General features: G+C 43.5%; 1 protein-coding gene across 2 annotated transcripts in view; it reads right to left on the bottom strand.

Moving 5' to 3' along the window:
• rims4 (regulating synaptic membrane exocytosis 4) overlaps positions 1 to 14,286 on the bottom strand; it is a 50,547-nt gene extending 36,261 nt beyond the window's left edge. The window contains exons 1-2 of one of the 2 annotated variants that reach the window (XM_031861055.1): positions 13,253 to 14,286; positions 12,939 to 13,157 (exon numbers count right to left, since the gene is read on the bottom strand). In XM_031861055.1, the coding sequence (XP_031716915.1) occupies positions 12,939 to 13,035 (97 nt within the window). In that variant the 5' untranslated portion in view covers positions 13,036 to 13,157; positions 13,253 to 14,286. Of the gene's footprint in view, positions 1 to 12,938 lie in introns of both variants that reach the window. The other variant, XM_031860974.1, reaches the window with a different exon arrangement.
• Positions 14,287 to 16,828: the final 2,542 nt, after the last annotated feature.

Here is a 16,828-nt window from a genome sequence, read left to right as displayed (position 1 = left end):
ATACACACACCGGGAGATTGTTGTCTGATTTATAATGTGTTTTTTTTTCTACAAACTTTGAGACATTTGTTTCTATGCTGATGGAGAGACAGCAGGATATAGACGGAGGGACCCCATTAAAACTCCGTTAAGACACAAACAAGAACTAAAAATAACGAGACAGCGCGAGCAACAGGAAGTAGAGACAGAGAGAAGAGGTACAGGTAGAAAGAGATCAAGTGAGAGGCTGACAGCGTCACTAAAGTGTGGTAATAAAAGTGAGGAAAGAGAGAAAGGTCCCATATTTCTGCTCCTCCAAACATTAAGTACTATTGTCGCTGAAGCATTACAACAAACAAATTTCCAAGAGAATTACTACGCTTGTATTTATCTTCACTGTGAGACAAACGAGCATAAAATAAACTCTCTTCTCCCACTTGATTTAAAGACGTTTCTAAAGACGTAGTTCATAACCAAGTAGAGAAGTTAGATCACACTCTGACTTCTCACAGAGATGCTCTCAATGAATATAAATAAATAAATAAAGTAGTTTGAAGCAGCGTATTTGTGCATTGCTCTGGTTTCTACCTATATTTCAGGTTATTCAGGTGCTTAGTTACAATGTTTAAGTTACATCCAGTAGAAGACAACAATTTTGAGCATAGATCAATTTTCTGCATGTATGCAATGGAGAAAAACTATAACAGAGCATTTTTTTTCTGGGAATGTCACTACAGGCACCCAGTTCATAATACTGCAAATATATAAATATTGCAATACTTTCATCAGTAGGCCAGAAGCTCATTCACCATTGTGTTACCTCCTTTGGCGATAGATAGTGACTTAACAGACAATTATTTAAACAAAAATCTTTGAGATTGACACTTTAAGTACAGATGTTATCTGACTAATACGTCAACGTTGACTTCTGGTTTCATATAAGACACGAACAACGGCCTCCTGGGTGAATGTCTATGGAGTCACCCTTTCACCCCGACCTCTCCCTTATTCACGATTATTACAAGCGAATTGTTTTCGTGGGGTACTATAGTTAGTACAGAACAGCCTGACAGGACCTGGAGTGAATGCAAATAAACATCCAGATACACTGAAGAGGTTTCTGCTCAGATTAATAGATGAATGCGTCTTTGTGACGTACTTAGAAAACCTTGATAAAATTCATTCATTTGAATATAAATTCCAGTCGTTGGGCTTTCCGTGTCCTCGTTCTCTCTCCTCTACTTGGGAGCCATGACTGGACAGTTTTACTGTGTTGCTGAGAGGAGAACAAATCACTTTAAGGGGGGAGCAATTCTGTTGGTGCTTCCAATGAAATAAATTTAACATGATCTTGGCTGGATCTTTGACCAAGAACACACACACACACACACACACACACAAACACACACACACCTACACAACCAAGAAAAACACTTGTGTTAGCACTCACTCACACACACACAACATAGTCCTCGATCCTCTATTAAAGCTAGCCCTGTCGTGATTTGTTCTCTCCAAAGTCTGTGTTGAGTCCGCAGGGCAGAGGGGAGGAATAACTGTCTCCAAAACGGAGGAAGAGGCTCCAGCAAGGACTTTTCAAAATTAAGAAAATGTCTGAGCAAGGACTTTGTGGAAATGGAAATGCTGCTGTGAATACTAAACTATGACTCGATGATGTTAGAAATGGGCTCCAGAAGACCTCCTGATGCCAAGTAGACACCATGTGTGTGAGGACACCTCCTCCAGAATATGTTACACAAACAATGTTCAGTATTTTATTGTGTTTTTTACAAGCAATAACCATAACAAGTCATTCTCAAAGTTAACTTCATCGACCCCCCCCCCTATAGTGCTTTATACACCCTGAAAGCCTAACAGCTGTTCTGGTTTTAAATGTTCATTGGATCAGATGACAGCATGTCGTGGTGCTTTCTTTGTTGTGATTCTTGATAATTCACTGTGTTGCTCCACTGGACTCAGAGTCAGAGACACTTTGTTAACAGGTGTGAGGCTGCAAACCATAGAGTGTGGTGCAACAGACGCAGGAAGAAATCTGAAACATTTTGTATATTAAAAAGTAACTTTTAGAAGAAATAAAGTTCGGTTAAGATGTGAAACATCACAATAAATGAGTTTGTGCTCGGATGCCCTTATCATAGTTTGTCTGTGCTTTCTGAAACCGATCCGACAGTTTCAGGTTTAGTCGGACAAACTACTTAGTTTGGTTTAGGGAACGATCATGCCTCGGTTTAAAATGACTACTTTATTAAGCTTAGGGACGCTTTATGGTCATTGTCAATTATAACAACTTGGTTGAAGTTCGGGATCGACATGTTCACAGTTACAAGACACTACCGTTGACCTGCTGGTTTGGGAGGAAACAGGACCTACATTTTGTTGACCCGTCCATCCACCCCAGCCTCCTCTCTATGCTGACTCTGTGGCTGTATACTGGTGGTTACATACTTTCTAATAATATATTCCCTTTCTGCAAATAGATCTCCCTAAATGCCACATGCTGCTCCTTTCAGGTATCGACTGATAAAACCTCAGTACCAAGTAGTTTAGTAAATGTATCCAGTCCAACGACGCAATCGATCCTTTTTGTGCCCAGATCAAGAGCTGATTTCTTTTTATTATTCCGACATCCCACTCCAATTTCCCTCCAGTACCTCTCTCACCACGAGTTCAAAGCGAGTTCACGTTGAATGTGGAAGTTTTTGCGTTGGGTGAGAGCGAGTGACGAAGTATATCGAGCGTCCGTTATTGAAAGTTACGTGGGTACATTGGACGAATCCCGTAGTTTGTAGAAACCGACAATATTTTTTTCTGGCGACCGGGTTGAATATATCAACCCTGAGCTGAGAGACGATGTGGTGAGAACAACAACAAAGTCAGCGAGTGTATCTTTAAACAAAGATGGCAAATCTTGTGCGTTCGAACGCCCCCCAAAACACTCATAAGCACAGCGAGCAACAAACAGCATCTTACCGGATAATAACTGGACGAGGCGGCAGTCATCTATAAAGTGCTGCATGTGGAGAAAAGTGCCTCTTTTACTGCTCGCCCCTCTCGCAGCTTTATGCCTCACCATAGAGGCACCTTTACAGCGATCCTGCATGTCCTCACATTCCCTTAATTAACACTGAAGCAGAGGGGGATGTTCTCTGCAGCATGCAGGTGTGATCAGAGATCGTGTCACCCCATTGCACGTGTTAATGCACTCTCCTTCATGATAATAACACAGAAAATTAAATTAGAGATGATGCACACGTTGACGTTGAAATTATTTAGCGACACAGCAAAGAAACGCCCGTGTGATGTGAGCAAATTATAACTATTATATTCATTAAAGAGACCTGGTAATCACATCAGATGATTACGCAAACTCCATTTCATTAAAGCTTCTCTCTAATTCCAACTTCAACTTACAAAAATCTAATTATCAGCATTTCACCAAAGAGGGTTTCACTGATGAATTGCAAGAGGCTTCATTGCTCTGTGATGAAATAGGGATCAGAAACATTAGAGTTGAGGGGTGTCGCTCTCTTTGATTTCGCAGCGCTGCACCAGTGAAACAAGCAGTGGGGGGAACGGTGTGGTTGTGAACCATTAGGCGGAGTCTTTGATGCTGTCACGACTTTGAGGATAAATTAGTACATCAAAAAGTGCACATCCGTGTGTGAGAAACTCAGATTTCATACCAATGGGTTTGTGGAATTCAACCCAATCACAAGTTCACTGGAGGGAAGTATGGCATCCTCATATTGGACAGATGTCGGAGGGTACTGTACTTTGTACTTATTTTACGTGACAATCGTATCTTACTTATTGTTGTATTAGACCCTATGCATGTAACAAAGCGGAAACTGACACGCCGACCCTGAAACGGCCGCAGAGAGCGTAGAGCGTCATAGTTCCAAGCTTAGAGGGTCATTTGACAGTGAGAATGTTGAATGCATCGGTGACGATATTAATGCGATTCGTTGCACATTCCCAGATCTTAGCGCTCACTTTGGAGAGTACAAATGTCACCTTAACCGATAACAATGCCAAAGTAACAGATAATCCATGTATTTTTCCTTCAAGTTTGGTCATTTTTGAGTGTGACTCAGAGAAGCAGAACAAGAATGGAGAGAGGAGAGTGTAAGGAGAGGTAAGTAGGAGAGACGAACACAAGGAGGTGAAGGAGAAGCCATGAAAATTAGAGGCGATGAGAGGTGAAGGCTGAAGAGGAGAGGTGCAGTCGGAGAGGCTGATGAAAAGACGAGTGACACGGGGAGAGGAGACATAGGAGAGCAGTGGAGAGGAAAATGTAAGAAGGAAGGGAGGAACGTTAACAAAGGCGTGAAGAAGACGAGGAGCGGAAGACACAAATAGAGGCAGAGGGAGAAGATGCAAAATGACAAGACGATATGAAGAAAGACCCTCTCTTAACTAATATTTCTATTTCATTACAAACTGACATTCGTATCAGAAGAATTTGCAAGCAGCCCGAGCAGGAAGGGAGGATTTAACCTGTCATCAGGGCCAGTGGGAGGCGGCTGTCAGAGCTCGGCAGATCTACACGTTCAAAATTGCCTCTCGGTGATTTTCCTGTCATTACCACACAAAGCACGGATGTTAACCGGCTGCGGCATTAAGAATGAAATCACACTCTCATTCATTATGTAAGGGTATGTTTGAAGAGCTCGTCTCGTGTGGCTTTGTCTCCACTCGAAGCCCACATGACAACTTGACTTCCTGCTCTCAGTCTGGCACAAAGCAGCCTGTCAGGACAGCCGGGGCCTGTTACGAGCGCACCATTCAGACTCATGTCTTCTGGCCACGCTTTCATTTTCCGCCTCGCTCCATCCTTGTATCCTCCTCCATCTTATTCCTTGTCTGCATCTCCTCCTACGGAACATCTGTTTGGATCTCCATGTGCCCTCGTTATCACCATAGAAGAAGAAGGGTGAGTGTGAGCAGTAAAGTGCACGGAAAATGGCGATGTGTATCGCTGCTCTTCAATTGGTGGCACATCACGCTGCTGTCAATGTTCCTGTTATTTACTTACTAGTTTCTGGTCCGGTTCATAACCTGTATAAGAGAAGCAGATGTAGTCGTTTTGACGTCACCCACTGGTTTGTGGACGGCTGTTTTGAAACCTTGAGTTTAGCATTTTGGCTGTCGCCATCTTGGATTTTGGCCGTTGCCATCAAAGTGATCATATTTGGACTACGGAGGAGTGATGTATACGGCTCTGGTAGTGAAAGTGACCTCTCAATCACAGTAAGCCCCGCCCTAAAGCATCCCCTGCTTTATGGTCTGTGTGACTCTAAATGGACCATAATGTACTAAATGAACATCATGCTGTATTGAAGAAGACTTGAAACTAGAGATTGAGACCATAAACTCATGTTTACAATGTTTACTGAGGTAATAAATCAAGAGAGAAGTAGAGTCATTTTCTCATAGACTTCTATACAACCAGAGGAGTCGCCCCCTGGTGGACACTAGAGAGAATGTTTTAAGACACTTCGGCATTGTCTTCACCCGGCAGAACCGGAGGGTTCCGCTTGTGAGTACCGCTACATGGTGCTAATTTTCCACATCCTGGCGTGAAACACTGCATTTGAAACAACAACCACAACCGTTGTTAGTACTCTGGAATACAACACGCCGCCTTATGGCTCCGTACAACAAATGAACACCTGCAGCCTTCACCTCCTCCTTGCTCCCCATAGATAGACCTCGTTTGCTGGCAGTCCTTTTTGGACTCCTGACTTTTCTGGGTCATCTCTCCAACTTAGAGGCTCACCAGAGACCTCGCTCCTCCTCTCGCCCCCCCCTCCCTCGTTCTCCTTCCGTTCTTTCCCCTCTATAACTAATATCTGTGACATCGGCTTCATGCATCTTTCCGCCTTCATTTTTTGGTACGATACATTAATGCAGCCACATTTGCAGAACTCCTGCGGGCAGAAATCTTTTCGCCGTGTTTTTCATTAAAAAGACGACTTTGAGTTATTAGATTTACTTTAACTCGGAAGCCTATTTTGTTTTTGTGTGTATGCGTTTCCTTTGTCTCCCTCTTTGTCCTCCATGTGACTTGAAAGCAGGGATGAAGACGCAGAATTTGAGTGATGATGCAATGAAGGGAAGGAGGGGGGGGGGGGGTGATTGAGGAAAGGAGAAAGACGTGGGATGCAAGAGGAAGGAGAGATAAAAGACAAGAGTAACAAGCATTTTAATTCCTCAGGTCTCACCTCCTCCATTTCACCTTTCTTCTCCTATCCTAGCTTCCTCTTTCCACTCTTCTTTCTTTACTCCCTCCACCTTTGCTCCAGCATGCATCACTCCCAACCCTTACATTTGTCCGTCCGTCCTCCTGTCCCTTCCTCTCTATTTGCTGTCCTCTCATGCTTCCTTCCCTTCACTCTCCTTCCATACCTCCTCTGATGAAGCCCAATGTTCCCGATCCTCCCACAATACATGACATCTCATTACTTTACCAGCTATAACTATATCTGATGCATGCTCATACTTCACACTGTCCCTCATAAGTTCACCAAAAAGCCAGGACTTTTGGGAGGGACAACATGGCTCCTGCAGAGTTTAAACGTTCTGGGACTAATATCTGTATCATGCACACCGATACAAACACTCAGAAACAGAAACATACACCTATAAAATATAACCTTAGATTCAGCCTAAAAGTTATCCTAGTTATATTCTTCACCATGAACCCAAGTTTTTGTCCTAAATCTGCTGCTTAAGGAAGTGAGGGGCCGAAAAATAAGAACTCCTCATTCCTGATTTTTCCCTTTTTGTGAGAACATTTGGTTCTTACCAGCAGAGAATTACAGCAGCACACACTCACACAAAGAAGTATAGACTCAATTAGTCTCCCTGAGCAGCAGCAGCAGCTCCACCTGATTAATGGGAAGATCAGAATGAACAAGAACAAGCCTGAGAGGAGAAAGAAATCCTCCCGAAAACATTTAAACCATTACTTGTTCAAAAACAGCTTTTAGCGTCGTACCTTTGCTGTCTGAGGCCATTTTTTTCCGTGCGCAGTAGTTTTGCTTCATGTCGTTGTCGATAAAATGGGAAAAGTAATTTATGAAGATGTGCAAACAAACACAGGAGTTGAGATCAGTGTCCTAAATTGTTTTGTTTTGTTAAGTTACGTTAGTGGCATTTGTGAAGGGTGTTTGCTGTTACATTGTTTCAGACATTTTTTAATTAGTTAGCGTACTTCTTTTAAGCACAAAGATAATGTTAAACTTACCGTGGTTTTGCTGCCTAAACATAATCGTTTCACGTTAACGTGGCGATAAAAGACACCTGAAAAGCTGTTATTTGCATGTCTTCCGGTGGGATCAAGTTGCACACGAATGCATAAAATAAAATATGCATCTGCAACATTTCCTCATACAACGGTTCATTTTTGGGTATTTTTTGTATGTCCTGCAACCCAAGCGTTCAGTACGCCTGCTGTGTTTCTGCAAAAAAATCTACTTGGTTCTTTTTAGGTAAAAGCCATCGACTGTCTATAAGAAGCAAACGTAGTCATCGTGACGTCACCCATTGGTTTGTGGACTGATGTCATGAAGCCTTTGGCGATTTCGCCGTCGCCATCTTGGATTACGGCTGTCGCCATGTTGGGTTCTTTTGGAAGCAATGAAAAAACGTGACCATATTTGGAATGTGGAGGAATGACGTAGACGTGTACAGCGACCTGTCAATCACCGTGTAGCCCCGCCCTAAAGCATCCCCTGCTTTATGGTCTGTTTGACTCTAAATAGACCATAATGTACTAAATGAACATCATGCTGTATTGAAGAAGACTTGAAACTAGAGATTGAGACCATAAACTCATGTTTACAATGTTTACTGAGGTGATACATCAAGAGAGAAGTAGAGTCACTTTCTCATAGATTCTATATGCTACCTGAAGAGTCCGAATTTGCAACATTTCCCAAACTTCTGGAATAACGGACATTACTGTAAACATTATGACTTTTGGGAGATTTCTCCTTTAAGACAGATGGATGTTTGGACGTTGCTTTATATCAGACAGGTGATGAGACACATTCGATTTTTCATGTTTTACATTTAATGTGGAGAATCAGATCAGCTGTCAGTCTGTCACCAAGAGTTGCGAAATCTGACACCTGCGCTGCTCGATTACACATACATAAGGTGTGTGTGTGTGTGTGTGTGTGTGTGTGTGTTCTGTCTGCTGATCGTCTGAAGAGATGTGAGAACAGAAAGGAAAAACAGAAAACTGTAATTGAGGTCAGGGACAGAGACACGTGAGCAGAAGCTGTGATTTATGTTTTATTTGTTCTGCCAAGGAGACAGTAAAGAGTGAGATAACGTTGACATAGATCTCTACAGTGTGAATGCATTGCTATTCGCTATTATTACTGAATTGGAGCCCGTTTATGAGGGCAAAATAAGTTTATTAGTTCCACCTTGCTAAAAGTAATGAAGTCTCATAATAAAGGAGACAAATCATCCTGCATTTATAGAACATTCTATATAATGTGTGGATCTTTATACGTGGATCTTTACTTTTCTTTTATACCTCGTCTAATTTTTGAAAATATTTCGTTCATACGATTTTGTTTTCTAGTTCAGGTTTTCTTGTTTTCTGATATATCTTAATATTATATATTTTTTTAAATGGCAAAGTAGTACATTAAGCTGAACAAATAAATGAATCAACGTTGACTTCTCGTTTCACACGAGGCACGACCAGCGGAGGAAGAGGTGTTTCTGTTTGACACGCAATGTCTGGGTTTCTGCAGTTGAAACACTTCCTGGTTCAGGATTACGCGGACTACATGCAATTTTTGCGGGATGTTTACAAATAACAGCACAATCATTTTGTAAGTATAGCTACAAAGGTCGTATGAGAACATCCTCAATTATATGGCGATAATGCCAAATGTTCCGGTCTTCAAAGTCAGCCACTAAGAGTAATTCAAAATGATTTCACGCATCAACAACAGCCTAGTTTTATTACTTCACTTGATGCTCTGCAACCGTGAGAGCACACTTCCTGTCCTGTCAGTGAAAGAGACAAACTGAAGTGAAAGAGTGAAACAAAAAGAGCAAAAGGAGTGGAATTAAAGGAGAGGAGAAAAGGGTGATTGAAAGGCAATTTAAGGTGGAAAGACAGTTAAACTGCAAACAGGATTGTTAAGACCGCGGAGTGCAAAGGGTCGACAGAGAGACATTGAGACAGAGAAGTGGAGAGAGAGAGAATTAACCTGCAATCAGGCCTCTATTTAGCTGCAGTCAGCCACAATCGGCTGCCATATTAGCATTTAATTAGACTGAGAGCCACAAACCGCAGCCTGCCGCTCCGCTCTGATTACCACACACACTACTTTCATATGTGTGTTTGTGTGTGTGTGTGTGTGTGTGTGTGTGTGTGTGTCTAGGGACTTGTGTAGGTTCAGCTGAACCCAGAATCCTACATGTGTGTGTCGAGTGAGAGCTATATCTGTGAATGCATGAGTGTTCATCCTGGTGTGTTTGTGTTAGCGTGAGGCTCGGTATTCACGTGTTACGTACACACTGGTGTACAACTGTGTGTTGTTCAGGGACGTCCAGAGGAACAAGAGAGCGTCGGGCGGGTTGAAATCTGTCCCCAGGGGTACAGAAAGTGATTCACACCTTCATACAGGTGATGTTCCCAGCATGCCGCCCTTCATCAGGCTGGTTTTTTTTTTGGTTAGCGTCAGTAAACACACACAGCAGGCCGGTGATGATGTCAATGAGCTTTGGAGAGGCAATCTTTCTCTGTGTGTGTGTTTCCTAATAATTGTGTGCTCTGAGGAACTTTTAACTGGTCTCAGTTTAATACTGAAGCATCTATACGATCTTCATAAGTAAACGAGACCATCAGATAGGTCGGTAGTCATTCTTGATGCTCGTAATCGGTGCCACCGGGTCCCGCCTACACCGAGGGCGATTCAAAACGAACCATGCAGTGGAAAAGGGGGATAAAGGCCTTTTCACACCGGGGAGTTGGAGATTTAACGACTCGAAAATGCGAATTACCTCCCTGTGAATATTATAGGTCTAGGGCTTTTATTGTGAAAGGAAGGAGTAGATCTGGTCTGCGCTGCCTTCGATGAGGTTGAAAGGCGTAGTAACGTTTGCCGTCTTCGTTCGCCCTTCTTTGTTGTTGTTTCATAATCAGAAGAGCAACTCAAGCCGTTCTGCACATGATCTGATTCAACCAAAAATTGGGTAAAAACTGCTGGCGCCGTGTGATTATGAATGTCACTGAGAACCTGATATGAAGAGGGCAGAAGAGAGTACCGGCAGCTTGTAAGATGACAAAAGTCAAAGCATGCCAAAGACTCCCAGGGCACCGGAGAAAGGACAAGTCGTATACAAATCTGTGAAAGCTGAAGGTTATGGAGTTGTTGACCTGTGGTTTAGGAGCACCTTAACTCTGAGGACATTGACTCAATGTTTGGGGGGGATTAGCTCTACTGGCACAGGTATGATATTGACTTTAACCCGGGTGATTAAGGGCGATCTTAGTTGACTGCACAGCAGTTATCTGTGATTGTTACAGGGCACACGCCCCTGTAAGACCACAGGACAAATACCGTGTTCACTCACGGAAATAAGTCGATTCCACTGTCTGAAAAACAGCCGTTTCTCCTCTTAAATTCTTCATTCTTCCAGCTCGGATGTCTTACTGAGAATTGGACTGAACAAAAGCAATTAGTTGCCCATATTTGTTTTGTGTTGCTGAGAAGCAGCACGTGTAAAAGGTGCACAAGATGTTTCCAGGGAATGAGCTGCCCCTCTCAGAGCTTTGAGTGGAACGGTTTGGTTATTTTCAAGTGTTTTGATTGAAAATGATTTGCTGTGTAAATAAATCTGTGTTTTCAGCCAAGCAGAATATTTGGTGGAGTCCCAGCTGTTCCAACAAGGTCCGACTGTGTGAAAGAAAAATCACGAGATTACTGCTGACCGTGCTGCGGCCGTTTGTTCTCTCTTGTGTGTTTTTACATCGTTATTATGGAATTGTTGGTGATGCAGATTTGCTATATACCAGAGTTTGACTGTTCGGGGGCACGGGGCAATAGTTTGCTGTTGGGCCAAACCTCCCATCTACCCAATGTGTATATCACCTGCAGCCTTCAAGTTCCTGTTAAATCCAGTGCAACCAGTACTTCTAGGCTGGAATAATACTTTAAATTCATCGTGACGTCCCCTTCTGGTTTGTGGTTGTGAATGATCAATTTGGCGCCATCTTAGATTATGGGTGTCGTCGTCTTGGCTTTTTTGCAACCGATGAACGGAAGTTACCATATTTAAAATGGAGAGGAGTGACGTAGAGACGCTGTGTACAGCTCTAGTCGTGGCAGCGACCTGTCAATCACAGTAAGCCCCGCCCTAAAGCATCCCCTGCTTTATGGTCTGTTTGACTCTAAATGGACCTTAAGTTACTAAATGAACATCATGCTGTAGTGAAGAAGACTTGAAACTAGAGATTGAGACCATAAACTCATGTTTACAATGTTTACTGAGGTAATAAATCAAGAGAGAAGTAGAGTCATTTTCTCATAGACTTCTATACAACCAGAGGAGTCGCCCCCTGGTGGACATTAGAGAGAATGCAAGTCTGAAGACACAGCAGCATTGATTTCACTCAGCAGAACCGGAGGTTTCCGTTTATCGAATTCAAGGCTTGAAACCGGCAGTCCACAAACTAATGGGTGACGTCCCGATGACTACGTCCACTTCTTATGAGATGAAAGCAACGAGGGAAAGTTTGTGACTTGGCTGCAATGTTGAAAACAGTCGAGCCAAAACCAACCAACGGCCACCGGCCGAAGCAATTTTACAGCTAATCTATACAATTAAATATGTTTCTGAAACCTTTGAGGCGAGAAGAAGGGAACGCAGTAAAATAATCTTGACTCTTATTTGATCAACGCTGCTAAATTTGACAATTTGATCAGAGTACACGAGCTGATTGACAGCTTCGTTAGAGACTACTCAACTCTGATTGGTCGTTTCTCTTCCAAATGCCATTAGGAGCTCACAGATGATCTACCTTGGGTACTACTGTCGGAATAAATTGACAGTTTGAGCAAATGTGACCAAAAATATGTTGTAGTAAAGTTACCATCTGTAGCTTTAAGAGTAAAAACCTGCATGTACACATTCCTGTCAAACATTTTTCCAGAGGTCCTTTTTATAAACATGCTGTAAACTTTTCTCTTTTACTTTAATCGTAACGGAAGAGACAATCCAGTACTGCACGTTTTTTTCCCAGACAGTATTAGTGACATGAAATCCGAAGTAATGTAATGTAGCAATAATACCAGTTCAGAGCAAAATGAATTACATCATCTGATGCACCCGATTGGAGGAAATACTTGATCCTACCGGCAATCTCATCATGGGGAACCTGACATAACCACACAGGTGTGTACAGGCTCTGTCTCACACACACACACACACACACACACGTGCCTGCACACACACATACACGACACATACCAAAAACATATAAATCTTAGTTTCAGTTTTAACTGATTCATCTGATTAAATAATAATAAACAAGTCGTTGCATTTTAGGAGCCGGACCAAGAAGATGTTTGGTATGTTTGCTTAATGAGTGACTGGAAGGGCTGAAACGATTCCCCGGGTGTCACGGATTGAATTGAACAACATATCCGAGGTTGAGAGCTGAAGGAGAGCTAGTAAACGTTAGCTTGTGACGTTAGCCGGTGGGCAGCACGGTCCGTTAACTGAGCACATGTTGAACGAAAACTACAATGAAAAAGACTGTCCTCTGACAGATTTACAAAACACTCAACCCCAGTTTTCCTGCAGACAGGTGACAAATAACTCGTGCCTTTGTGTACTATGTTTTATGTATGACTCCATCAATCTCACTGTGTGTGTGTGTGTGTGCGTGTGTCACCACTCACCCCCGTCATCCTCGTCGAAGGAGTTCATGCAGGGGAAGTAGATGGCGAGGGCCTCGAAGGACGCCGACAGGCTGATGCGGCTCTGCGACCGCTCCATGTAGAGGCCCGCCGGCGGGCCCGGGTCGGCCGGCTTGGCCAAGCGCGGCTGGGCATTCTTCACGCGGAGTACGGCTCGCGGCGTCTTGGACGGCTGTCAGCTGCCCCCCACGGCAGATCCACCTCACCCCGGAAAAAAAAGAAAAAGAGTCAAGCAAGAACCCTCCCAAAAGAGGCTCGCACCGGAAGGAAAAGAAGAAATCGGTGCAAAAACGTACTTGGCGGAAGAAGTTGAGGTAAAAAAACAGCAAATGATTTTGATGTTTCTTTGCACGTTTAGGCGAAATGCAACCTCCAGTGATGCAAATACATCCTTCTTTGAGTGCGATATCTCTGTCGGTTGTTGATGAGGTTGAGTGTTCTGATAAATGATATCTTTCTTTTAAATGTTTTTGTTATTTAACTGAGCATCTATCTGTGCGTAGAAGAGATGCAACTCTGGCATCCTGTCATTTGTTCTCTACTTTTTGGATTCTTGTTTTGCTTCCGTTCTCAGGAAGGTGCCGGTGCACCTCCCATCCGGTCCCTCGTTGTCCTCAGAAGTCCAAGTGATGGTCTGAAGGACTTATGGACGTCTCACCTGCCTCCTCACACTGATAAGAACCCGATCTTGCTCTTTTTCCGCCTCACAGCAAAACTCCCTGAACTCTGGATGTCAGTCTGACATCCTCCCCCTATTTGTGCATTCTACAGCTCGCGTGCCAGTTCTTCCTCTTCTTCAATGAAAGACCAGGAGGATGGGAGGAGACGCTGGTGGTAGGCGGCGACGTTGACGAAACGTGTTGCTTTCCGACTGAATCAAAGCTCTCTGTTTCTGTCGCTCATCGTTTCCTCGCCGGAGCTCAAAGCATTTCTTATTTCGCATGGACGAAACTGACTTTCAAAAAAACAACAGGAGGCATCAGCTGCGGGAGCTGCTGCTACACATCTGCTTCGCTTCCGAAGCCCAGAAGAGAGCATCAGTTGCAGCAACAATTGCAACTGGGGGCAATCTGTTGCTTCTGCGTTGATTCGAGCTGCACTACAGTTGACTGTTGTGCCGCTCTTAATGTTGCTTGTCCTCTTCCCCTCCGCCTTGTTGCTCCCGCTCCTGTGCCGATGCTCCACCGACTGTCTGCTCCTGAGACTTGAAAGGACAGAGAGAGAGAGAGAGAGAGAGAGAGGGAGAGAGAGAGAGATGATGAGAGAGATGATGAGAGAGAGAGAGGCTGTTCTGTTGAACAGCTTGTGTCTGACTGGATTCATTCACTGCTGCGCTGCATGTAGAGTGAGAGAGAGAGAGAGAGAGAGAGAAGGGGGAAACAGAGGGGATGGAGAGCAGACTGTTGCTGGCAGCTCGGCCAATTGAAATGTGGATGAGGGAATATGGGCGTGGCTTTGGGACAGTGGAGGCAATGCAGGGCAGGACAAGTTTAAAATGTCTCTCTCTCTCTCTCTCATTGACTACGTTTCCACGCACACTGATAATTCACTATTATTCTGAATTTGATGTGGTTCATGTAAACATCATATTCTGTTTGGATATTTCATTTTCTGACTAAGACGTGGGATATGCCGATATTATTCTGGTTTTAGGAGCATTCTTTGGACATGTACACAGCTCATTACAAATATGCGTCTCAATTGGGTTTTTTACGGCACTTTTCGACACACGGCCGGTGTCCTGTTTACCACCAGCTCTGTTTGTACACAAACCAGCTAGGCAACAGTTTACAAAGCTGGAGTAGAGACGCATGTCCACGAGAAAAGCTGACATTTCTGGTTGGAAGGAGAAGCCCACCTATTTTTAAACATAATGAAGGAGTTGATAACAGTATTTTGGATATGAGCAGACATCATAACACCGACCTTTTCGGGAGGGAATGAAAGAGGGAGGCCGTGTTCACACGGTCGAACAAGTTCGCAACCTGTGGAGAACTTTGAATAAACATATTTTGACGTAAATAGGCGAAAAGACGCAAGCGCCTCCTGCCGTTTTCAACCCTAACCCATATTCTGACGATAAACGACACGTTAGGGTGTCGTTTTACGTTCATCGGAATATGAGTGGCTGCTTGTAAACGGGAATATTAGAGGAATATTCATTTTATTAGCCACGTAAACAGCTTATTAGGAATATTGTCTTTTGCGGAACATGGGCCAAAAACTGAATACCTGGTGCACGTAGACGTTGTCTCTGTGTCTCTCGATATCAGCGGTCACCAACCTTTTCCAAGCAAAGATCATCAGAAATAAATGAATCAAAGCCAGAGAGAAAGAGAAGTGTTCACATGATGAACGAAACCTTTCTCTTCATTAGTTTGAAGCTGAATAGTTGGACACTTGGTCATGCACTACCAACTCTGACCGCCTTAACACCGTCACAGCAGGAGGACAAACCAGCTCTTTATGTCCACAGTGAAAGCAAAAGTCTCTGACAGTGAAGCTGCAATCACTGCAGTTTTACTTGTAAAGGATTGACGGATTGGTCATCATCGACCGGTTGACGACTCCTCTGTAGAATAATTTTATCTTTCATGAGTGTCTGACTTTGTTCTCTCTCTCTCTCTCTCTCACCATTTATTCTCAACCGCTTCCCTTTTTCTCACCTCCTCTTTCCTTCCTCCCCTTGTGTCTCTGTGATGTGCACACTCTCTCTCTGTTCTTCTACATCTTGTTTTCTTGTGAGGCAGAGAGCGAAGGAGGGAGGAGTGGTGTTCTGTGTAATCAACGGCTCTTCACAGGGCTCCATTCGTCTCTCTGCTTCCATCGATGGGAGCCATAGGGGACACGCAAGCACACGACACTCAAAACAAACACAACTCAATGTATGGTAAAGGCTACCTTATATACTGTGCTAACACACGTGTAACAAGGATAAAGCACTGTATGCATGGAACTAGTAGTAGGGACTTTGTGAATCCGTCATGTCCGTAAATAAATTGCAAATTGCCAAATTCAGAGCTCACGTTATAAAATGTAGTCCTGTGTGAATGCCGGAGTGGTCGTAATTATTTATTTTACGAGCATCGTCTTCACTCGCCGAGTGAAGACGATGCGGAAGTGTCTTAAAACCTGCGTTCTCTGTACTGACCAGCAGGGGGCGACTCCTCTGGTTGCAGATAGAAGTCTGATTGTAAGTCTATGAGAAAATGACTCTACTTCTCTCTTGATTTATTACCTCAGTAAACATTGTAAACATGAGTTTATGGTCTCAATCTCTAGTTTCAAGTCTTCTTCAATACAGCATGATGTTCATTTTGTACATTATGGTCCATTTAGAGTCAAACAGACCATAAAGCAGGGGATGCTTTAGGGCAGGACTACAGTGATTGACAGGTAGCTTAACAGAGACGTATACGGCGTCTCTACATCACTCCTCCGCAGTCCAAATATGGTCACTTCTGTTCATTGGTTGCAAAAAACAACAACACGGCGACGGCCGTAGTCCAAGATGGCGACGGCAAAGTCGCCGAACTCAAGGTTTCAAAACGTCAGTCCACAAACCGATGGGGGACGTCACGATAACTACGTCCACTTCTTATATACAGTCTGTGGTATTAAGTAATAAACCAAGGTACTGGAAGAATCAGGAAACCGTCTGTAGGAATCATCTTCTATCTATCATGAATGTCCGTACAAATGTTTGTGCCAATCCATCCTGTAAATGTGGAACTATTTCAGTCACAATGTTGACTGGCGGACAGCCATCCACAGAGCCGCGCTGCGACCGTGGAGAAAGAATGTCTCTGTTACTTTGCACTAAAACCAGAAAAGCCAAAGCCGATGTTAACAATTTATTGATTTAACAATAT

Source organism: Anarrhichthys ocellatus, unplaced genomic scaffold (genome assembly GCF_004355925.1).
Source record: "Anarrhichthys ocellatus isolate YVR2014 unplaced genomic scaffold, GSC_Weel_1.0 scaffold1, whole genome shotgun sequence".
NCBI lineage: Eukaryota > Metazoa > Chordata > Actinopteri > Perciformes > Anarhichadidae > Anarrhichthys > Anarrhichthys ocellatus.
Note: the sequence above shows the minus strand (reverse complement) of the source record. Positions and strands in the feature narration are given on the sequence as shown.